General features: G+C 62.2%; 2 protein-coding genes across 8 annotated transcripts in view; both read right to left on the bottom strand.

Annotated features, from left to right (window-relative positions):
* LLGL2 (LLGL scribble cell polarity complex component 2) overlaps window positions 1-12,486 on the bottom strand; it is a 29,015-nt gene extending 16,529 nt beyond the window's left edge. For 3 of the 6 annotated variants that reach the window (XM_045836660.1, XM_045836661.1, XM_045836656.1), the window contains exons 1-2: window positions 12,352-12,486; window positions 1,771-1,865 (exon numbers count right to left, since the gene is read on the bottom strand). In XM_045836660.1, coding sequence (XP_045692616.1) covers window positions 1,771-1,845 — 75 coding nt within the window. In that variant the 5' untranslated portion in view covers window positions 1,846-1,865; window positions 12,352-12,486. Of the gene's footprint in view, window positions 1-1,770; window positions 1,866-2,045; window positions 2,138-4,611; window positions 4,701-4,997; window positions 5,067-12,351 lie in introns of those variants that run through there. The other 3 variants (XM_045836657.1, XM_045836658.1, XM_045836659.1) reach the window with 3 other exon arrangements.
* Window positions 12,487-13,635: 1,149 nt separating this feature from the next.
* TSEN54 (tRNA splicing endonuclease subunit 54) lies at window positions 13,636-21,889 on the bottom strand. 2 transcript variants are annotated; one of them, XM_045836581.1, is made up of 11 exons: window positions 21,589-21,889; window positions 21,294-21,458; window positions 21,124-21,187; window positions 20,956-21,039; window positions 20,529-20,627; window positions 19,473-19,525; window positions 16,820-16,921; window positions 15,973-16,616; window positions 15,002-15,062; window positions 14,550-14,662; window positions 13,636-14,104 (listed from the first exon to the last, which is right to left on the bottom strand). In XM_045836581.1, the coding sequence occupies exons 1-11, from the start codon at window positions 21,642-21,644 to the stop codon at window positions 14,034-14,036; spliced, it is 1,512 nt and encodes a 503-aa protein (XP_045692537.1). In that variant the 5' UTR covers window positions 21,645-21,889; the 3' UTR covers window positions 13,636-14,033. The 2 variants fall into 2 exon arrangements, with proteins under 2 accessions (XP_045692537.1, XP_045692536.1); XM_045836580.1 differs by having other exon boundaries at window positions 14,546-14,662; window positions 21,589-21,873.
* Between the last annotated feature and the right edge of the window lie 789 nt (window positions 21,890-22,678).

The following is a 22,678-nucleotide window of genomic DNA, read 5'->3' as shown; positions in this document are numbered from 1 at the left end:
CCTCCTCCTCTCCACTCCCAACAAGTGGAATTTCAGACCGCCAGCCCCCTCCCTCCCATGAGGCTGAGGCCTTATCATCTGAGGCGCCCACAACCCCAGCCCTGGGCTATACTAATGTATACAGGAGGTGCTCCTTCTTGCAAATGAATGAAAGGAGGAAGGCATCCCAGGAGCCTCCCCTCCCCCTTCCTTACCAGGCCTAGGGGTGGGGGGCCAAGTGTGGGGACCACTGGTTGTGGGGCATGAAGGGACGACTCCTCCAGCCAGGCCACACCCCGGCCTCACCCTGCGGAACGGTGGAACTTGGGGCGGGGGTTCGCCCCTCCTCGCTGAGCCTGTTCATCCGGTTTCCCTGAAATTGGCCACCTTTTCAGGGTGTGAGCTCCTGGCGTCACCAGGGGTAATGAAGGCACACAGGGGGTCACGCCGGACCCCCCAGCTGGTGCGGGGATCTGACAGCGGCACCCAGCAACCATGGGCTGTTTCCCCGGGGCGGGGGTGGGGGGCAGTGGCAGGCCCCCCGAGAATCCTGAGCTGCCCCATTCCCAACACGGGCATCCCATTTCCCCAGGACCCGAAAGCCCCGCCCACAGCTTCCTTCTGCCGGTGGCAGGAGGTACTCTTCAGGGCAGCCCGGGGCCAGGGGCCTCGCAGCAGAGCCCGGAGGACAGCAGCGCCTCCCTCGGGCTGAGAAAGTCAGGGGAGGATGGCAGGGCCCGCCGGGACCCCGGCCACCCGGAGCACCCGGGAGCTCTCCTGCCCTGGGAGGCCGCCTTGGGGACAGCAGCCAGAGTTCCTGGACCGCTGTGTCTTGCACATAGCACCGCCGGCTCCCACGCGGGGGACGAGCACAGGGTCACCGGTTTTGAGCGGCAAAGGCAGGTCTGGACCCCTGACCGTCACCACCTGCTGGCGGGGTCCCCGGCGCCTGTCTCCCGGTCTGGGGCGGAGGGAAGCTTGGGCAGGGAGGCCAAGGGCCTAGATCAAAGCAGAGGAGAGAGGCTAATGACCGCCAGCTGGCCGCAGATTGCTGGGTGGCCGAGGAGCTCATAAACCAAGCCGGGCTCCTCCTACTTACAGCTCCGGCCCTCTCAGGTGCCAGTCCCCTTGGGGAAGCCCAGTGGGGCTCCTGGGACCCTCCCTGGGGGCCCAGGTGACAGGCCACTCTGGCTTCGGGGGCCCTGGAACAGGCGGGGGGTTGGGGTAGTCAAATGCCAGCCCTGGCAGCTCCCCCAGGCGCCTCACCCCACTCCCCAGGCCTGCAGCCTGCGGAGGGGGATCCTGTGTTTTCTGCCTGGGGGCAATTTGAGGAGGACGGAAACAGCCAAGGCCTGTGGCCATGACCCCGAGGGGCCTGGCGCCACAGAACATGACACCCTACAGGGGTCACCGTCCTTTCACCGTTCCTGTCCGTGAGCCTCCGCCACAACCCTGTGAGGAGGTAGACAAGGCAGATTTTTTTGGTCCCCATTTCGCAGGTGGGGAAACTGAGTCTGGAAGGGGCAGACTGACTTGCAGAGGTGACACAGCTCGTGGGAAACTTGAGACAAGGAGCCCCCCGGGGCACCCACGGCCCTTGCCTGGGAAAGCCCTCCAATCAGACCCTATTTCCAGAGTCGGATTCCCATGAGGCATTGCAGGCAGGGGCAGCAGGTACCTTCATCCGGGCACACACCACCTCGGCGCCCCCGGCCCCGGCCCGTGGGGAGGCTGAGGGCACCTGCCCACCACAGGCACCTGCCCGCGTCTCCCCCGCTCCTGCCCCCTTACCTTGTTGAACTGGAAGAGGTCCCGCTTGAGCCTCTCCCGGGCAGGGTCATGCCCCGACCTCAGGAACCGCCTCATCCTGCTTGGTGCGCAGCCCCCTGGGGAGGAAGGAGACACTGTCGAGCACTGCGGTATGGCCAGCGCACAGCCCGGCCCCGGCCCCCAGGCCGAGCCCCGTACCCGGGGGGGCCGCCCCCGGGCCAGACGAGCCCCACCACCCTCGGCTTCCCCAGCTCCGTCTGCGCGGCGTGCTCCCTCTGGGACCCGTCCCTGCCCACCTGGGGGCCCAGGGCTGGTTAGTGTTCTAACGCTTGCTTCTGGCCACCTGCAGCCTTATAAAACCCGCGGAGAAGCTGGGGGAGGAAGCCATTGCCCGGGCTTTGCAGGGAACAGGGAGGCCTAGAGGCCCTGAGGTTAATTAGCTTAATTGTTAACCTGTTTTCTGGAAAACCATAAAACTCCAGCTGAACAGAAAGGGAAACTTCACAAGCCTCTCTCCTGAGCAGCTGGGAGGTGGGAATGCAGGCGGGCCGACCAGCTGGGCTCCCAGACGGGAGCCTGGTGGGGGCGGGGCGGGGGCCTGGCAGCTCCAGGGAGCGGGCGTCCCGTCCCGGGCAGGCGGCTCTGCCTGCTGACTGCAGGGAAGGCGCTGCAGGACTCCACTGGGGATGCTCCCACCGGCCACCACGGCCGGGAGCCTGGGTGGGAGGGCACGCAGTCAGGGGCGCTGGCCCATCCCGCCCCACACTTGGGACCCACGGTGCGGCTGTGCCCGCCCCCCGAGGCTGCTGGGACCTCCGCAGCCTCAGCCCCGGCTTCCTTTCCCATGGGCCCACGTGGAGGCTGGTGAGGGGAGAAACACACTCCCAATCAGAAACCGGCTCCCAAACCGTCCGCCCACTGTAGAGCGCCTTCCTCGTCAGTCCGTCCGAGGGGAAACTATTTCTGGATCGTCCTGGGGGGGAAGGGGGGGGAGGGGAGGGGGAGGGGGAGGGGGGAGGATCAACCGTGCTCTAGCTTCCGGCTTCCAGGAGCGCGGCCACCCACTGACCACAGAGCGCCAAGATCTGTCCTTGGAAACATGAGCTCACGCCCACTCCACAGACACTGTGAAAGGAAGGGACGGGGCTGGCCCCTGCCCTGGAGGGGCCCACTCTGGGCTACGGGCGTCACGGAGGGGGCCGTGCAGAGTGCTGAGTGCTGGGCGGGGTCACAGGGACCCCCGGCCCGGCGTGGGGGAAGGGCTGTCCTGTGGGGACAGAAAGTGTCTGAGCTGAGACTGAAGGATGTCCTCAAGTTTGTGGCACCTTAGTGACCAAAAAACCCCAACCAACTTCGTACGTGGAAGTACCCTGTGTGGTCAAAGATGGGGGAGGGGGGGTCCCTCTGAGGCATCGTGCGGGGCAGAATGTGGGGGAGTCTTCTGGCAGAGCAACTGAGGGCCGACTGCTGGGAGAGGTCACCCGGCTCGGCAGGGACACCCATCGGGGGCATTCCAAATGACACCCCAACGGGGAGCAGACAGAGGCCAGCCCCCAGAGCACCATCACCATCTGGGGACACCCAAGAGGCCACCACTTGCAGGAGGGGGGAGGGGTGGGTATGGGAGGTTTGTGCCTTCACATTTTGGGGGAGCCGCAGCAGAGCGGGGAGCCCCACTTCTCCTCGGAACGGCAGGCAGCCGGGAAGCTCCCAGGCGCCCACCCGACTGACCCGAGGCCCTGACGCGGGTTCGGGAAACACGCACGGGCAGCCCCCAAGGCTCCTGGACCGACCTGGGCGTGAAACGGACCCCTGGGCCTGCAGTGCCATCAGCCTCCCGGACAAACAGCTGAGCTGGGGCCCGGCATTCCAGCCTCGGGGGAGGGCCCAGCCTCGGAGGAGGGCCCGCAAGCTCATAAACGGGCCCCTCCAGGTCCTGGGGGTGGTCACTCTCCCCCAGGCCTAGGCCTGTGGGTCAGAAGTCACAGGAAGCCAGGAGTGGGGCCCCAGAGGAGGAGAGGGGTCTGCAGACTCCAGGGAGAAGCTGACCTGGGCTTTGCCACGCAGCGCCCACGCAGGCTATGGGGTGGGGACCACAGGGCGCCGGGCCGTCTGTGCCAAGGACACACAGGCTCAAGGATGCTGTGGCACGGTCTCAGGGGCAGGAGGTGCAGGTAGGAAGGAGGGAGACAGGATGTGGAGACTCGAGGTGGGGGGGCGGTGCTGGGGAGGAGGCCCCATGCAGGAGGGATGGGTGGACGCTCCATCCCCCCAAATGCCCCTCCGAGCACCTGCTGCCCGCCAGGCACTACACCAGACCCTTGCGCGTTATTTTTACTATTTTTTTTCAAACATCTTGCTCAAGGAATCTGTGCTCCCTGTCAAAAAAAAAAAAGCAAACAACCTTGGGGAGGGAAACCCTAAACCCCACCGCCCAGGCCAGGGCAGCGAGGCGGCGTGTTGCCGTCTGTCGGTACGTGTCGGAGCGCCCCTCTCCTTGGCGCTCTGCGCACGGTGAGCCAGGCACACCGGAACCCGGGCCAGAACCCAGACCCGTGTTCCTTCACCTCACACCGGCCTCCCTGGAGGGTGAGTGGAATGCCCTGGCTTGGCGGACATCGAGGAGGTCAGGCAGGAGCCGGGGCCAGGGCCGGGAGACGCAGCCAGGACCGGGGGGTGGGGTGGGGGGGGGACCCGCTACAGCATCTGCTCCGCACTCCAGCTAGCCCCTCGGTGCAGCGCCCGGCACAGAACTACCTGCCCAGGTGAAGGCACACAAAAGTGCCACCTCTTCCTGAAGGGGGACAGGCCTGGGCCTGGCTGGACCCTCTCACCTCCCGGCAGACCCTGGGCTCCACTCACCCCAGACAACAGGTTCTCTGCAGAGAAGCTTCAGGAACCCGGGCTGGAGATTCCCGGTGTGGTACGGCTCCTACCTACTCAGTCCGCCCCTGGGGAGGGTGGGGGGCGTAAGAGAAAGAGCCCGGGGCTTGGTACCAGCAGCCAGGACCCCCCCGCCCCCACAGCTCAGCTCCTCCAAGCTGGGCGGCCCCCCAGGGTAGCTCCTTAAGGCCCAGCGAGCTTGTCTGTAAAGGGGGGGGGGGCGCACACAGGCCCGCTGGGAGAAGCGGGGCGACGACAAATGCCGAGTGCCCGGCACTGTCGCGGGACTAGGGATCCAACAGTGACAGGCAGGATCCCGTGGGTCCCCAAGCGTACAGCCTCGCGGGGAGCGGGGGATGACTCACAGGTACACGAATTAGTCAGCGGGACGGTTTCACATCGAGATCAGGCCAGCGAGAGAATCAAGGCAGATGCTGAGGGAGAGTGACCAGGGCTCTGTGGTCAGGAGGGCGCGGTGGCCATTCTGCACCCGGGCCCACGCACTGGCCCTGCCTTCTGCCTGGGATGCCCCCCGCCCTCGTCTCCACGCACAAGTCCCTCCCCCGACATTCTCTCCCCTGCTCCCCAGCTTTGTTCGCTCTCCTCCCCAGCACCCGGCGGGCCAGCGGCCTGGTTTACGGACTGCTCTCGTCTGGGACCCCTTCAACCCTCCGAGGACTCGCTTTGGTACTCCTACTCGGGGACTCGGGCCCCTCCCTCGCTGCAGAGCCCACGTGCGCTGCGTGAACGGAGGAGGCAGAGCCCCCACCCAGACCTGAATAATAGGAAGTGGTCAGCGGCGTGCGACTCAGGGGCAGGGCGTGTCGGGCAGCCGGAGGAACCAGCGAGCCTGTTCCCGGGGGGATGGAGACCACGCGGGGGCCCAGGGCAGGCAGCACGGAGGGAGAGGAGGTGGGCCGGGGAGGGGGCCCTAGTGGGGGGGCCACCGCAGAGCTTCAGTGTGACTCCACTGGGAGCCCCCCCTCCCCCGCCGGCCGTGCTGGCCAGGGGCCTGAGGGGGTCTGCCCTCGCCCCTCCCCCGCCACGTCCCCGGGTCTGGCCTGTGTCAGCCAGTCCATCTGCTCAGCCCCCGCCCCAGCCCCCATCCACGGTGGTCTCCATGCTTCAGTCTGAAATGCTTGTCCTTCAAGCAGCACGTCAAAAATCGCCTCCCAAAACGTCCTCCCTAGCCCTCCGAACCCGTGCCGACCACTCTCACCCGAGCCCTTGACCGAGCCTCTGCCCACGCCGCCGTGGACGGGGCACCCATGCAGCTCCGAGGGCGTCCTCCTCGGTCTGGCTGGGCTGGCCACTACGCTACTGGGGAACATCAGAACCACCTAAGTGGCCGACAACAGGGGGCGGGGCGGGGGGTGCTCAGCGCCACGGGGGGCCGGCGGGTGCTGGAAGGGCTGCAGACGGAAGACGCGGACACCCGTGGGCACTGCGTCAGGAATCGGAGGGAATCTAGTTAAAATATTCACAGACCTAAGCAGACAGCCCACCGGAGGGGCCGTGGGCTCGGCGCTGATTTTTCTTCCCTTGGTCTGTCTGCCTCGCAGGCGGGACCGAGAAGAGGACTGAACAGGTGCAGCCCAGGCAGTGGGCAGGGGTGAGGGTGGCCCTCAGCTCACGGAAGGCACGGGCCCTGCTGGGGGGGCGGCGGGTCACTCCGGCTCTCCTAGGGGCTGGCTTCCTCTCCAGCCGCCCGAGAAAACCTGGACACGGACCCCAAGTGGGCACACAGGCAGGGAGCACACGGGCAGGAGGACCCGTCTGTGTGACCCTGGGCCCCCGGGCCCTGGGGTAGGGGGACCTCCCTAGTGCGCACGCAGGCTCCGACCAGTGGACTGCCGTGAAGGCCTACGGGGGGGCCCGGGCGGGGTCTGGCAGACTGGCGGGCGCTGTCCACTTCAGTGCCGCTTCCGCCTCCAGGGGTGTGGGAGAAGACACAAGTGCAGGAGCCCCCCCCAAGCGGAGGAGCCCCTCAAGTTGACGCAAAGGGCCTGAGGCAAGGTCACTGGCGCGTAAGGAGCTCCGAGGGTCCTGGCTTCCTGCACAGGGGAACCCACCTGGCTAGAGCACGACCCCTGAGGCGGGGGCTTCCTAGGAACCACCTTTTCCATCCCCGAACTGCTCCAGACTGCCTGCCCCGCTCGCCCCCTGTCCCTGACCAGACCAAACCCTGAGCCGCCCTGCCCGCTCGGCCCTGCGCTGTGCCTTTGGGGGCGGGCACGCGGGGCTCAGGGCCGGGCTGCATGAGGCTTGCTGACCCGTGGCTGATTCTTACTCATTTTCCACCCAGTCTGCCCTGTGGCCAGCTCACCCGGCGGTTTCCTTCCCTTCTCGCTGCCCCAGTCATCCGACGTCGCTGCCGGCGAGTGGGACTCGGTCTCCCCACGCCCCGACGCCCACCACGGAAAAAACGGGAGAGCTGTCCTCGGCAACAGGCCAGCAAATTCGCACCCTGTCTCCCTTCCCCCGTCCTGGCCCAGACCCTGCAGCTGCGACACCACGCAGGGGCCCTGCCTCACCCCTGCATCTCAGGAGCTCAGTACAGAGACCAGCAGAGGCCAAGAGGGAGCGCCTGCATGGGGTGGGCTGGTCTGGGCCCCCTCTAGAAGCGGCAGACTTCTCTCTGCCCCAGGAAGGAAGAAGGGGCTCCCCAGGCCAAGTGCTTGCCCCTCACTGGACTGTTCGGGGGGCCTGGACTCACTGGTCCCATGAGACCGAGGCTTGGACAAGCTGAGCCACCCGTCTGTCCTGGAGGTGTGTGACGGGCCGGGTCCCCAGAAGGTCCCTCAATGGCTTGGGAAGTCCCACTGATCTGCTGGAAGAAGTGGCCCCCAGCAGCGGGACTCGGGCCATCTGGGGCCTTCTTCCCCCTGGGACCCCCAGAAGCACACACAGGGTGAGCCCCAGGCCGCCCTCAGCCCTCCGCTCGCGCTCCCCACAGCCCGCTCTGCCGAGAAGCCGCCCCACTTCCCCGACATCCTGTGTGAGACCTGCATGCGGCCGGCCGGGGCCTCCAGTCTGCACCACGCCCCTGCGCCTCCCTCCCTCCGGGGCGGGGGGGGGGGGCGGCGGGCTCTACTGACGGGGGCAGCTGCGGCTCCCTCCGGCCTCTGTCCACGCCAACTCGGATGCCCACAGCTGCTTTGCAAGCACCCATGTTGCCCCGGGAAACCCAATCTCCCAGAGGCACCAAGCAGGCCCCCGGCCAGCAGCTTAGCAACCAAATCAAACCTCAGTTGAAAGGGCACCCACGGAGGTGGGGCACAGATAGAGGGGGGCCGGGAACCGGGAAACTGCCACGGCTGTTGTTAGGTGCTACAGGGGACTGAGGGAAACCCACGACCATTTGCTACTTTAAGTACTTTACATGCATCATCTTGTGTAATTCTGACGATTACTTATGAAAGGACCAAGCTTCCAAGAGCTATCAAGCCCGAGCACTTAGTAAGACTCCAAGTCCCCAAACTCCGACAAGACTGCAAAACCCTCAGCCCCGTGCAGGCCCCTCTCCCAGGACAAAGGGACCAGCCTGCAGGAGTCGGGTGGGACTGGCTGGGGTCGGCAGCCACAGCCTGACCTGGCCGTCCCTGGCTGGGTCTGGGCCAGCTACCACCTGCCCACCCCACTACCTACCCCAAGGAGCCACGAGCCAGTCTCGTAGGCCAGGAAAGGTCCTCCTATCGCACCTGAGCCTCCTCCTCCAGGGTCTCCTCCCCAGCCTGGCTGTGAGGATGGGGCGGGAAGTGGGCATGCACGCACCACCCCCAACCCCGCCCCCATCTCTGGGGGCCTCAGTCCGCTCCTGCCACCCAGCATCGGACTCTCCCCAGGGATGTGATGGGCTGGATACGGCAAAGCACAAGGAAGAGCAAAGCCGTCCCGGGAGAAGGTGGGCAGCTGGCCTGGGCTGGAAAGGGGCAAGGCTGCCTGGTTCCTCTTTATCAGGCCCCATCCCACGGCCTCCCGCCTATTGCAAAACTTCAACTGTTGTCCTAAGGAGCTTCTAGAAGACGTCAGCTCCAGGAGAAACAGACGGTCCCTGTTCTGTCCACGGCCATATCAGCGGTGCTTCGTGCCCTGGCTTATGAAAGACACTCGGACTTGATTTAAAGAACCCCCTCACCCCTGCAAGTCTGTGCTTAGATGGGACCTTGTCGAGGCCCATCCTGACCTCCCCTTTTTAAAAAAAATTTTATTATTGATTGATTGATTGAGAGAGAGAGAGAGAGAAGGAGACATGTGTTTGCTGTTCCACTTATTTATGTACTCATTGGTTCATTCTTGTATGTGCCCTGACCAGGGATCGAACCCACAACCTTGGTGTATCGGGATGACTCTCTAACCCACTCAGCCACCCGGCCAGGGCCCTGACCACTTTTTGGGTTGCAACCTGCCCCCACCACAGGGGTCCTATCCGTTGCTTTAGTTGCTGCTCAGTAGCTCACATCGCCTTTTAACACATTATTTATTACTCGCACTATTTTCTGTCGCTCAAGGTCCCCACCCTTTAGCGCTCGAATCCCGTGATGGCAGAGATCTTTGCTCCGTGGGAGGGTTGTGCCTGTTGTCCGAGCCGCGCCGCACACACAGACCACAGGTGAGCGCTTGTTTAATGAACGAAGAATACCTAGGGCTGAACGGGGGCCAACTAGACGGAGGTCTTCTCCAGGTGGGGGCCCCTAACCCCAATGGATACTGTGTTGGGGCACCATAAGGTCCCTTGGGGAACTCCCCCACCTTGTTCTCAAGTTTCTGGCCGGGGCCATGTGGACGTCATGCCTGGCACCCTGCTGGGGATACTTTTGTGGGCCCTGCCTGGGTCCGAGGCTCCAGGCCAGCCAGCCCCTTGGCAAGCAGAGTCCAGCAGTATCATGATTCACAGGAGTCAAACAGTCCTGTGCCCAGAGGTCCCTTTCATCAAACAGGTGTTTCAAGAGAAGGCTCCGGTCACTGCTGAATTCCTGAAGGGCAGAGTCAGGTCCCTAGCAGCTTGCCCGTCCCCACGCCCAGAGGAGCCTCTCCTAGCTCAAGAATCCACTGTGGCTCCTGGGGAGGAGGAATGGGGTGACTCTTCAAAGGGCCTGCTTCCTCTGAGAGTTACGGCAGGGAGGGAAGGTCACCTCAAAAGCAGCCGGGCAAAGCCAACCCAGGAGTAGGGGCCACTGGCCTCTCCACCCCAACTCAGGCGTCTCAGCATCTGTTTCCGACACACCTGGGTGGACCAGGAAGGCTGAGTAACCCTTCAGAAGACCCCGTATTGCCCCTGGAAACTCTTGCCCAGGATGCTTAACGCCTCTAATGGGGCAGGCAGGGGGTCACAGACTGACAGCAGAGGTCCCGAATTTTCCAGCTCCGTGCACCACTTTCTCCTAGGGAGAGGGTCCTGGGGCCAGGAGATCATTCTCTAAATAAGGCCGAAAGAAAGCACCGTGGAGTTCTCGGAAGATCCTCTTAATGAGAACAGAGCAGCACAGAGTGCGCCCCCCACCCTGGACAGGGAACAGTAACACCTACAGGCAAGCTCTTCCCTGAGCAGAAAGCAAAGCAGATTAAATTCTACACCCCTGAACGCACGCTCCAAGACAGGCCCCAGCTGGGGTCCGGCCCCCGGGCCCTCCTCCTGGCTCCTCCGAAGAGCAGGGGAGTTGCCAAGGGCCACCGGAATACGAGATGAGGTTGGGAGAGGCCACTGCCTCTGCCCCCCGTCCTCGTTTTAAAATCTCTGACCTCCAGAGGCTCTCGACAATCACGACCCCTTGGCTGGTCTTTGGACAGAGAAGCCAGATTCCCTCAGAGTCCACCAGGCAAACCCAGGAGGCCCGGGCATCTGGCCAAGGCCCACGAGTGACCACGGTCTTTGTGCTTCGTGGGGATGCTAAGCTCACCCTCACCTGGCTCTGGCTAGGTGCCAGGCCGCTTGAATTTGTGGCATTTTTCATCCTTTCATCCACATCTGCAGAACAAGGCTCAGCTGAGGTCTGGCAGTTAATATTCCGAGCCGAGGTCACGCAGGAGGACACTGGCCAGGTATGACTCAAAATTACCCCCGAGTCCAGAAAGGGACCCAAACACTTAATGAACACTCTCTCCGAAGAAAGACTGTGAGGCAAGAGGGGTAAGTTTTTCCCTCTTGGATTTCCTAAAACGTTTCATCTCCCCCATTATGCGCTCCTATTACCTCTTGTATTTTGTAAACCGACATGTGTCATCTGGAATTATGGGCTTTTTTTCCCTGTTAATGCCATGTATTAAGAAGTTACTAAGTACTACATTACTAAGTTATTAAAATAGTATCATCTGCCACCAAAGGGGACACGCCATGGCTCCCACTGAGGAGTACGGGAGGGGCGCACAATGCCCCCAGGCCCTGGAAACCCTGTCCAGTGGCCTCCAGAGACGGGCCCGGTCCAACGTCTAAGAAGAGGGCCTAGCCCTGGTCAGCGCCCCCAGGGCCTGGCTGGACGCCTGACGGCCGTAAGTGACCACTGCGGGCAGATCACTCAAGGAAACCAAACCTGGACACCCCGTTCATAAAATAAAGACCAACCCCTAGGACCCCCGCCGCACCTCACATTTCACTCGGACCCGGGCTGTTTTCCTCAAAAGGCACTTCTGACCTTGGCTTCCCCGGAGCCGGGCCACAGTCCTCCGTGCTGCTGCTGCTGCTGCTGCTGCTGCTGTCTGTTCTCCCCACACGGGGTTTCCTGTCTCCCGGACTCACTCCTTCCCTCCCAGCTCTCCCCTCAACTCAGGATCCCCTCTGCAGCCTTGAGCTGTAAACTCTGCAAAGGGTCCCCAGAGCCCGGGTTGAGACACCCTGCATCTGGCACAGCAATCCCCATGGGAAAGGACTTGAGCCTAAGCCCCGCCCGCCTCACCCAAAGCTCACCTGAGTCAAGTGAAAGCCTCAGTGGGCCACGCCACGCCTCTCCTGGTTACAGTCAGTTCTCCCCACAGCCCGAGCTCGGTGTATCCACCGACCGCCCAGCCGAAGCAAACCGAGACCAAACTCTGCACACTTTCTTTAGCAAGGCAGAATTTTTCTCTCCTCGCCATGCCCAGCGTTCCCCGGCGCAACACCCCGCGCCCCCCCCCACCGCCGCCGTCGCCGTGGAAAGCAGACTAGGTCTCCGTACTGTCCTCAAAGTCACCAGACGCAGAAAGGCCCTGAGCCCTAAGTCCCTCCCGCGGGTTTCCTGCGTCCGAGGATTAGGAGGCACAAAGGGCTGGTAGGGAGAGAATCCATAGGGCAGGGACAGGGGGAGAGGCTAAGCCGCCGACGTCGCTTGCAGAGAGAGGGCCACCAGAGGCGCAAGTCGCCGGCCTCCCGGGCCAGGCGCCTTGCACACGGGGACCGAGACCAGGGGACTAAGGCTCCGCGCGCAGAGACCCTCGCACGCAGCCAGTTGGGGCACCTGTTTCCCAGCTCCCCAAAGACAACACCATTATGCACACCCAAAACTCAAAATCTGTAATCGCGGGCGGCTCAGGCAGAGAAAAGTTCCCAGTGGCACTCTCTACAGGTGTCTTTCCCCCAGACGAGCCGAGCGACCGGATCCAGGGCGAGGAGGGCGGACCTGGGCTCAGCCCTCCCCGCCCTGCCCGGGAAGCCCAGGGTCCCGGCCCTCCCCAGCCTCGCCGCCCGGAGTGGCGGGCGCCCCGAGGGGGCGGGCCCGGCTAGGTGGGCCCCGGCCCGCGCCTCACCTGGAACCCCAGGCCGGCCCCCGCCCGAGGCCTCGGCGACTCTCGGCGCCCGCAGCCGGCTCGCTCACTCCGCCGCCGGACCACAGGTTTCTGGGCTGCCGCCTCCTTCCTGCTCACCTCCGGCGCGGCGAGCGAGGGGCGGAGCTGCCTCTATTTACATAAAGGGCGAGCCGCCCGAGCCAGCGGAACCCAGAGCGCCGGCCCCGCCCCGCCTCGCCCCGCCTCGCCCCGCCCCCTGGGGGACCTGCGCCGGCCGGGTGGGGGCGGGCCGAGGGTGCTCTCTGGGGGTGGGGACCGCGCTCGGGCCAATCCGTGGCCCCGGGCAGGACGGGGGGCGGGACTTCGGCCTGTGTGAATATGCACGAGGCGCTGCCGCCCCGCCCCGGTCTCACCTGCTAGTACCTGGTCGCAGAACTGTACGCTGCGCCCAGTGTCCCGCCGCCTCCCTGAGGAAGAAATAGTTCCCGAAACGCGGGACCGCCCAGGGCCACTTCCCGGGCCCGACTTCCGAGAGGAGCCGTGCCTCCCGTAACCCGGCCCGGAGCGCGGAGGGAGGGGCATAGCTGGGCCGCTCTTCCTGAGAGCGTCCAGCCCAATCAGAGAAGGTGGCCGGCAGACACGGGGCCACGTTTCTGGACCCCGGAGCGAGATGGGGAGAGGACGGGGGCGTCGCTACAAGGCGCCCCCCCTCGGGGCAGGCTCCAAGCCTGGACCCCCTCCTCCGAGCCCCTGCTTTTGCTGGCAGGCGCCCGAGGTAACCAAAACAGCACCCAAGTTTTCAGCAACGAAGGAGGGGGTTGGAGCGATGAGCGGCGGTAACGGAAGGGGCGCGGAGGCCAGGCCCGAGGCCCGGGACGAGTGCGGCGCGCTCCGTCGCAGAGCTCGACGGGAGCAGGGTTAAACCACTCCGACATGGCGCCTCTCGGCCGGCCTTCTCCCCGGACCCGGCTGCGTTCAGGGAAAGGCCGAAGGAGCGCCGGGCTCCCTCCCTGAACTACCCTTCGTGAAGCCACGCTGACTAGAGGTGTGACTTCTCCAGACCTCCGGCGCATCTCCTGAGAAAGGTGGGGGGCCGCATTCCCGCCCCCCCCCAAGGGCTTCTCTTAACTTCCACACCAGAGAAAGCAAGGGTCCCTGTGGGTGGGCAAAGTAGAGGCGAGAGTCTGGGGGCCACTTCCACGGACAGTGGGAGAGGGTTGAGGTCTGTGCCCCAACACGGGGGCTGGGGACTTGTCCAATATATCCAGCCACAGAAGAAAAAGAAATCTATTTTTTAATAGCTATGGCTTTGGCTTTATCGCATGAGCAGGCACCCTCTCGTTTAAAGGCACGGAGTCCTCTTCTGCCCCACCTCGCTGGGTCTCTAGAGTCGGTGCTGAGTTCCAAGGGGGTCACTGCAAGGCAGCAGTCTCAGTCCTGGGGCTTGGAAGTGCCGCAGCGGCCAGGTAGGGGGAGCTGGGCTTGGCTCTTCTGCAAGTATCGGACATGCAGGGCCAAGGCCCCGACTAACCCCTGCAGCTACTGGGTATAGGAGGCAGCTGAGATTGTCCCTGAGAGTAGACAAAGTCCCCCCAAGCAGGCCCCAGGCCCTGCCAGAGCTGGTCAGTGTCCTAGATCCCTGGGAAGTGTGAAGTCCCTGAAGCTGTAGAAGGAGATGTCTCCATGATCCACCAGGGCAAAGATCAGAGGAACATCCCCGCTCTGGTAGGACAACCGCTTGAGGGTGCAGAGGTCCGGAACTGGCTCATCAAATCTGCAGGGATAAAGGTTCGACTGAGACCTGGCCGTAGCTTACCCACAGGCTCCCAGGGAAGGGAGACTGAGACAGGAGTTGGGGGTATGGAAGTGTAGCCCCCTGGGCTCTTCTGTCTGCAAACTGCACGGCTCAGGTAAGTTCAAGAGAGACCCAGAGTCCTGCCTGGGTAAGGGGGCTGGGGGACTGGGGTTCTCACTAGTCCCCCTAGTCCTGAACTCAGGACTATGTGGCACAGGAAAGACTACCCCAAAATGCCAGAACTCAGGGCTGAGGACAGGTAAGCTTGGCTTCCCATAGCCCCAATTGGCTGTGTAGCCTGGCTTCTATCTGATCATCTCCCTGGACCTGTCAGGGACCGGCAGACTGGTCAGGGGCGCAGGGAAGAGGTCCACTTGGTTTACAAGAGAACCGGCAGCGGCCTGCTTGCTGGGCTCGTACCCACTGATGCACATCCGGGCGTAGGGCTCGCCAGGGTTATTCTTCCGGAACGAGGCCACGGCGTCGGCCTGGTAAACATCAAAGCTGATTTCCACGCCCCCCGACGTCTCCAGCAGCCTGAGAAACGAGTGAGAAACTTCAGGGACTCTCCTGCTCCACCCTGTCTTTCCACACCACCCGCTCCCTCCCCCCAGTCCCAGGGAGCAGCCTCTGCCGGGGACCTGAGGTCCTGCTGTGAGGTGCTCTTGAAGGTAAGGGGGCGCTCCACTGCCACCTCCAAACCCCGGGGATAAAGCCACCTCTTGTCTCTCACTCCTCCCTCTCCCCTAGACATACACCAGTATTGGCCAGGGTAGGGCGTCCCTGGAATGATCCCTGAGCTCATACCCAACTGGAGGGGTCAAGTCCCAGCTGGCAGCCCAAGCACTGTGGCGACGGCACTGCCTGGAAACTCACCCGGCGGCTCCGTCCGCGAGGTGCATCGTCTGCAGCACAGAGATGCGCTGGAGGACGGCGGCTGTAGGGGCAGTAAAGGGGTGGGGGGAGGGGGAGTCGGTCACTCACAGGCCCCCTGACATTGCTCACCTGCCCTCTGGTGCAGGCTGCCCAGATTCAGCAGATTTTTAAAAGTACAGGTATGTCCCATGTTGTTTATCTGAAATGTCACCGGCCGGGCTACCTGGTCTAGTTACTTACAATCTACCACGTGCCCTTAAGGCTTGTAAGTGGCTCTGACTCCAGTGATACAATTCTTGTCCCATTAACAGCGATTTTCAGCCTTTTTCATCTCATGGCACACAAACTAATTACTGAAGTTCTGTGGCACGCCACAAAATATGTATTTTTTGCTGATTGACAAAAAAATAGGTACAATTTTGATACATTCACACGGGACAGCTATTGTTGTGTTGGCTGTTGACATTTTTTACTTTGACAGACCGAGGGAAGAGAGGTCCGTGTCCCTGACTAAAGTCAGGTGTTGCACATCTTAAACATTTCTCGCAACACACACCAGTTGAAAATCGCTGCTCTGTCCGTTCCCCGTTCTTAACATTGCAGGGCACACCGTAAACCTTCCTATTTGGCCACCACGCCACCTGGTTCCCTCGGACAGAGCTGGGGGAGCAGGGGGTCACAGCGAGTTGGGGACAGAGCCGTCCCCACACATCTCGTGTGTGGCATTAAGGATGCGGTCGCGGTTTCCATCTCTCTGCTCTGGCACCGACTCGCCATCCCGCAACCTTCCCCCCACGGCTCCTGCTGCTGCTCCCCGGAGAACAGACCGACTCTGAGGCTCCTGCTCCTCGGGACTGCTCTCTCCGCCCTCCTTTCTGAAGCCTCCAGCAGTCCTGGTCCATCCATGCCCCCCCGTTCAAAGTCTTGTGATTCCTCAGCTGCCAGTGGCCTGTGGGGCTAAGGCAGGGTACCTGGCGAGTCTGCCTGGCCAGGACTCAGCAGGGGGGTGACGGGCTGGTCCCACAGGTGTGGCGGGCGGCTCTGGGTCTGCCGCAGGTGCCGTCTGTGCAGCAGCTGCTTGTACTCCCGCCAGCCAGAGCAGCGCCGAACCTCGGGGTCTGCGTTGACGTCCTCCCGGAAGTGCTGGGCCTCCACCTGTCGCTCCCGCTCCCGTCTGGAGAGCTTCTCCTTTCGCTGGTTCAGCTTCTGGCACCAGGACCCGGCGTCTGTCTCCCGCCCCACGACACCGGCCGGGAGCAGCTCTGGGACCGGGGCGGGCAGGAGGGTGTGGCGGCTGTCTGGAGCCACGTTGGGGAAGGAGATCTGCTCGAAGTCCCAGCGCGGCTTAGGAGCCCCCGTGAGCCCGTTCTCCACTTTGCCACTTTCCTGGCTGCACCCCGCCACCTCCCTGGCCAGGCCGGGGTAGGGCCCCAGGGGCCCCAGCGGCTGAAAGGGCTCCGCTGGGCCCTTTACGGGGCTTGACTCCTGGGGTTTCTCCTCCGGGCATCGGCTGTTCTGGTCGCTGGGCGGAGGGATGGAGGTTGCCAGGCTCTCGGGTGTCCCATCCGCCCCCGGCAGGGGGTTCTCCAGGGCCTTGGGCTTCTTATTAGTGGACCTGAGGGGCGTGGGGAGGAAACGCAGCACGTCTGCTCCCGATGGCCGAGGCGCACACATCCCACGCGTGTCCTGCGGACTCCCTGAGCCTCCAGGGTAGCCCCCAGCACCTCCGTGCGTTCTCCAAGGTCCCAAAGGCCAGCCCTTGCTCAACCGCGCTGCCCCCCAGACCTCCCTGGGTGGTGGCCCTGTGGGGAGCCCTACCGAGAGCTGGAGCTCCTCCTCTTTCTCTTGCCACTCTGATCCTCCAGGCTCTGGGCACTGCTGTCCAAGTTGAGCTGCCTCTCGTAAGGGGACGGGACGGCACTGGGGGGTGGGAACGAGGCAAGCAATAGATCCACCTTCCCAGCCGGGCGCTCCCGGTGGAGTTTGTGAGGGACTGGCCCAGCCAAGGCACTCGGCCGGGGTCAGAGCCACACTCGGGGGCCAAGGCCCCGGGCAGACCTGCCCTCAGGGTGCACAGTGGTGGCCACTGGGCCTGCCCAGGCCTCTGGGTCTCACCAAGGGCACCTTGGAACAGTCTCCCTGGAACCAGGGCTCCTGCAGAGCCAACAATGAGTGATTAATTACTGACTAGAAAACTTGGGAAATACAGGAAATAAAAATAAAACCCAGGATGCCACTAGAACATTTTGTTTCTTTTCTTTCTTTTTTTAGATTTTAAATTCATTTGCTTTTTTAGAGGGGGGGAAGGGAGGGAGAGAGGGAGGGAGACATCAATGCGTGGTTGCTTGTTGCACGCCCCCTACTGGGCACCTGGCCCATAACCCAGGCTTGTGCCCTGACTGGGAGTTGAACCAGCAACCCTAGTGGCTTTTTTTTTTTAAGAGGGGGCTCGCACTGTGCTAGGCACTATTCCAGACATGGGGCACCCAGCCGTGTCATCTTGGGCAGGTCACTCGACCCCTCGGAATGTCAGTTTCTTCCCTGGCAGAACTGTAGGGCGGGATGACTCCATGGCCTCTAAGGTCCCTTTAGCTGTCAATCCGACAGCGGTGAGTGGCCGTGCCCTCCGCTATGGCTGAGCCCCCTACTCTCAGCGGTGGGTGGGGAGAAGAACCCGATAAGCCCCTTGGCTTCGGTCACTTCTAGGCGGGCAAGACACTATCGCTCCTCCTGCTAAGCTGGCGAAACGACACTGTTCTAGGGTGCGAGACTCTAGGTCCTTTCAGTCACCACAGGCTGGTTTTCCAAAACGCCACCGCAAACCTGGGTGCCAACAGCTCTCCTCAGAGGCGCAGCCTTCTGTGTCTCACTGTCCTCAGTGTCAGAACACGCCTCTGCAGCTAGCTGCGGCCATTAGGTTCTTCTGTGGCCCTCGGCCAGGAGCCCGGCCTGCCCTCACCCGGTGACTCTTGCGAGGAGACACCTATTCCGGCCCCACCTCAGTGGCCTCGTCCGCCCACGCAGCCTCTGCGCCAGCTGGCGCCGCAGAGCCAAACCTGTGTCTGTGCCCACTGTGGCGCCTCCCACCCCCACGGGGTTGGCCTTCCTGCCACGGTTTCCACCCGACCGTTCTGAGTGCCAGCTGCGGGGCCCCAGCTGTCATTTTCTAGCCCCCGCTACAAGTGAAGTGACAGGACGAGGGAAGGGGCCACCCGGGTGAGCAGTGGGACGGGGGGACCGCGTGTTGGGGGCTGTCACCATACAGCACCCCCCCAAGCCTGCCAGGGCATCTGCACCCCTGCATCCATTTTTTGCTTCTTAAAAACACCATACTGACTGTCTGTCTCCATGCTTGTTTCTTCTAACCGAAGGGACATACTGCTTCGTGATCTTTTGCTGTCCATAATGTATCACGGACATGGGCCCTCATCCCCATAGCCTTCCTCCCTGCCACGAGCTGTTTTTTATGGCTGCGAGGCTGCACTGTCCAACACGGCAACCACTAGATGTGAACTATTTAAGTGAAATTTAAACCCATTAAAATGAAATACAGTTGAAAACTCATTTGTACAAGCCACACATATTGGACAGCATAAACACGGAGCGTTTTCATCACCACAGAAAACTCTACCGGGCAGTGCTGTTCTGGGGGGTAAACTAACTCGGTGACTGTGCCCTCTCTCTGTGTCGGATTCCCGAGACGTTTCCAAGGTCACTGATTTTGCAAGGCGACAGTGTTTCGTGCAGGATCCCCACCAAATGCAAGTTGCCTGGGGCCGAGGTCTGCCCTTTGCTATTCCTCATCAGCGAGCGCAGGGCCTGCACCCGGGAAGGAGTCAGCTAACGTTGCCGAGTGTGCGGGTGAACTTCTGCACGCATCTGTGACTGTTCCCTTCGGGCGTATCCCACTTTCAGAAGTTAGAGCTCTGCGGCAGAGCCTCTGTGACATCCTGGGAAACTACAGAGGCTGCACCAGTTTCTACTCTGAGTGTGGAGGTCTCCGTGGCTCTCGGCAATGCTGCGTTACTACGGTGATGACCTTCAGAGGCCCCAGGGGAAAGAACACCTAACCTAGCAAAGAAACCTTAAACTCTATTCAACTGCTCATTCCTTACTTGGTCCTTCATGCCTGCACTCAATGAATCTGCTTGCACACCTACTAAGTGCCAGGCCCTACCCTGGTATTACATCTCCATGCTCATGATGAGCTGTAGGCGCTTAGTCATTACCTGTGGGGTTGAACGGGCTGAAGGTGGGGCTCCACCTGATAACCAGGGTAAGCTGAAATGACCCAGATTGTCCCAACGTGCCTCCCCAAAGAGCATTTCCAGCAGAGGCCCCCAGCCCACGTCCACGGAGCTGCAGCTCCAGCCAAGGACTCTAGGTAAGCAGTGGCCACTTTCTGCTTTGGGGCTGGTCACCCAGGTCCCAGGACCAGAACAAACAGGAGAGCAACGGCACAGGGATTTACCTTGGTTGGAATCGTCGAACCACATAGCCCAGTCTCTTTAGGTGGCTGAAGACCTCAAAAGAAGAACAAACACCCTAAAGGTTATACATCCACTTGTGAAAATACCAAAGCTTCTCCAGACAGAAGCCATTCCCCGTCCCCCTTCCACCACCCACCCCCAGATTCCAAATCCTGGGGCTGGTTGGACCACACTCTGTTACAAGGACTTTCCCCAAACTAAGGTCTCAGTGGGAATTCCTGTCTCTTGCTTACCTTACTTGGCACAAATAACATATAGCAACTTCTTGATTTAAATGCAAATCCCAAAAAACTGATAGCCAATGGGCCAGGCCAAAAACTACACCTTAAAGTATTTTGATACTAAAGCTGATCAAAGGGAAGCTCCTGATCACAAAGGGGACAAGAAGGTGGCAAAAGGTGGTAGACACTTCACCACCCTCTCTGCAGACAGGGGCAGGGTGGGAGTGGTCTTTGGTAAAGAACCACACGTTCATCCTCCTGTCCCCATACCCACATCAGAGAGAGCTACACAGGAATAGCCACCTTGCTCGATCTCTCAGCAGCCTTCAACAGAGCTGCCCACTTCCTCCTGGAAAGACCTTCTCTCAGTTTCTGCGATGCCCCCTCTCCTGGTTTTTCTCCTGTGTTGCTAGACGCTCTCGGTCTCTGCTTCTGGTCTCTCCCCTGCCCCTGACCTCCTCGTGTTGGAGTACGCTAGGTCTCAGGTGCAGCCCCCCACTCCGGCCACACACCCTCATGGCCCTCAGTTTTGAATACCACCCACGTGCTCGTGATGTCCACGCTGATGTCTCTAGCCTTGTGCCTCTCCCCGACTTTGTCTTCTTCCTGGCCCTCAGTTCTGTGAAGTCACCCCTCCTTTTGCTTGCTGATTTATTCTCCACGGCCACCACTAGGATGTGTGCTCCACGAGAGCCGAGCCCTTGGGTATCATGCAGCCCCAGCACACGGCTCTGTGCCTAGCACCCGTAGGTACTGGTAAGTACTAACTGACTCAGTGGATGTGCGGCTCCTCTCCTGAGAGAGGGTGACAGATACCTGGTACTGCAGGAAAGTCACAGTGTCCTCACTCAGCAGCAGCTGGTAGGCCTCCTGGATAGACAGCGGCAGATCTTGGTAGAAGAGCTGGATGGAGCCCTGGGAGTGGGGCCAGCAGTTCAACGTGTAAGTCCTCCCTGCTGTGGCACTGCCAATGGGGTAACTCCCCGTCTCTCAAAGAGATCTGTGCCCTCCCTGTCCAGCCCCGAAAGCATCACAGCAAGAATACTGTCAGCCAGGAAGGGAGGCGCAGCACCAACACTAATGTAGGCTGGAATCCCTGCTTCCTGCCCCGCATTCTTGTCTTTTTCGCTAGAAGCTTAGACTCAGTTGCGTACACTTTTTCTACCAAAAAAAAAACCCCACACAACCCTCTTCCGGTTCCTTGGTCCCGGGCCGTTCCCCACCCTCCCGAGGTCCCACTCACACACTCGAGCAAATACAAGGCCTCCTCGGGGTGCAGCCGCTGCCGGCCCTGCTCCGAGAAGCCCATGGTCTGCCAGAATTTACCCTGTGTGGGATGCAGAGCGGAGTCACAAAGGAGCCAGGAAGGGAGAGGAGACGGTTCCCCTGCTCCAGGGACCCCGCTGCTCACCGCAGGAGACTTCAACTCCACGAACCCCTCTTCCGGTCTCCACTCGGCGGCCACCAAACTGCCCCTGTTGACGAGTGGGTCGGGGTCCGTGTCAGGCGCCCGGGAAGTCTGCAGGGTCCGTCCGCCCCGCCGGGCCCGACCCCGCCCCCGGTCCGGCCCGCCCCCCTTACAGGCGCTCCACGCGCTCCTCCGCCAGCAGCTGCCCGAGCTCCACTCGGCACAGGCGCAGCCGCTCGGCCTGGGCCGCCGAGCCGTCGGGGAGGAAGTCCTTGGGCCCATGCGAGCGCTGGGGCAGCTTCTGAGACCGCGAGCGAGCGGCGAGGAGTTCCCGGGCACTGGGGAAGGGGGAGACACGGGGTCAAAGTCACGAAGTCGGGGCCGCCTGGGCCAGTCCTGGACCCCTGTCCCATTCCCCGAGGCCACCTCACAGCCCCCGTGGCTCCCCCAGGCCTGGCCGCGCCGCACCTGAGCACGCGCCCGGGGGGAACCTCCACGGTTGCGAGGTCTGCTTCGGACTCCATCGGGCCACCGCCTGCGCCTGCGCGCGCACCGCCCAGGACCCGCCCACCGCCGGAACTCCGGGCGGCCCTAAAGCCGGCGGATCCAACCTCCGCTCCTCTGGTCTCCAGGTCAACCCGCTGGCTGGGTGTCCACCTTCCTAGCTCTCCTGGTTCCTAGCTTAGACTTGTGCCTCAATTCCGGGGGCAGAGAGTTTGCAGGTTTCTGGATTCGTAGGAGTTTCCCTTTACTGTCCCTAACCCTTCTCTAGGTTCTTCTCTAGTAAAACTCGAGGAACCTTGGCTTCTGAAAGTGCAGTATGAATAGTCAAATGCATGTGCCTCCTCTCCGCAGTCCTTGTCCATCTGGCTGGACAAGGACGCAAAAAGAAGGGGTTTAAGAGAAGGGAGAGCGGTGGGTTCCCGAATTCCAGCTTCGCAAACTGAAGGTCTCCGGGAGATGTCGGGTTCGGTCTGGGGAGGTTCGGGTTTCTTTCAGGGTCTTCCTTTAGGTCCCTTCCGAGGGGTATGGAAGCCGGGTTTCAAGGAGTCGGGGGGCAGGAGGCGCTGTCCGGCACAGGGTGGTGCTGAAGCGCCAATCCCGGTCCCTCATTAGCACCTCCTCGAGGCTGGGGTCCACGCCGCCGCCACCGTGGACCGCTCCGATGCCGTCCGCTAGATGGCACCATTGCCCCGATCAGTCGGTGTTTCGGGGCCTCGGACGCGGTTGGAGGTCGCGGCAGGAGTCCCAAGAGGGGCGAGGAGTTAAAGAAGAAGGGGTGCTTCCCAAGTGGGGTACTCGGGTGTCGGTTTCCAGACTCTTTCGCACTAAGTCTTCTCTCCCACTTACTCACAAACCCTTCGGCCTAAACTCTGGAGACTCAAGTACTCCCGGCTCCGCAAGTGGAACGCAGGGGGCCCGAGCCCCCGCCCCATAACACCCTACACTTCACCTGCACGCATGCGCATACCGGCCAGCGTCTCCAGTCCGCCCGGAGCGATGGGGGTGGGGCCTGGCGCGGATGGGGGCGGGGCCGCAGGCGCTGACTGACAGTCCG

This window comes from Phyllostomus hastatus, unplaced genomic scaffold (assembly GCF_019186645.2).
Source record: "Phyllostomus hastatus isolate PE091 unplaced genomic scaffold, TTU_PhHast_1.1 phas_contig_210, whole genome shotgun sequence".
In the NCBI taxonomy this organism is placed as follows: domain Eukaryota; kingdom Metazoa; phylum Chordata; class Mammalia; order Chiroptera; family Phyllostomidae; genus Phyllostomus; species Phyllostomus hastatus.
This window is presented reverse-complemented; position numbering and strand designations above follow the sequence as displayed.

Coding starts and splice junctions, on each gene's coding strand:
- TSEN54 (XM_045836580.1), bottom strand. CDS start 21,644: ATGGAGTCCGAAGCAGACCTCGCAACCGTGGAGGTTCCCCCCGGGCGC. Junction 21,188..21,293: donor GAGGAGCGCGTGGAGCGCCT/GTAAGGGGGGCG, acceptor ACTCGTCAACAG/GGGCAGTTTGGTGGCCGCCG. Junction 15,063..15,972: donor TGGCCAGGCAGACTCGCCAG/GTACCCTGCCTT, acceptor CTGCCCCTACAG/CCGCCGTCCTCCAGCGCATC.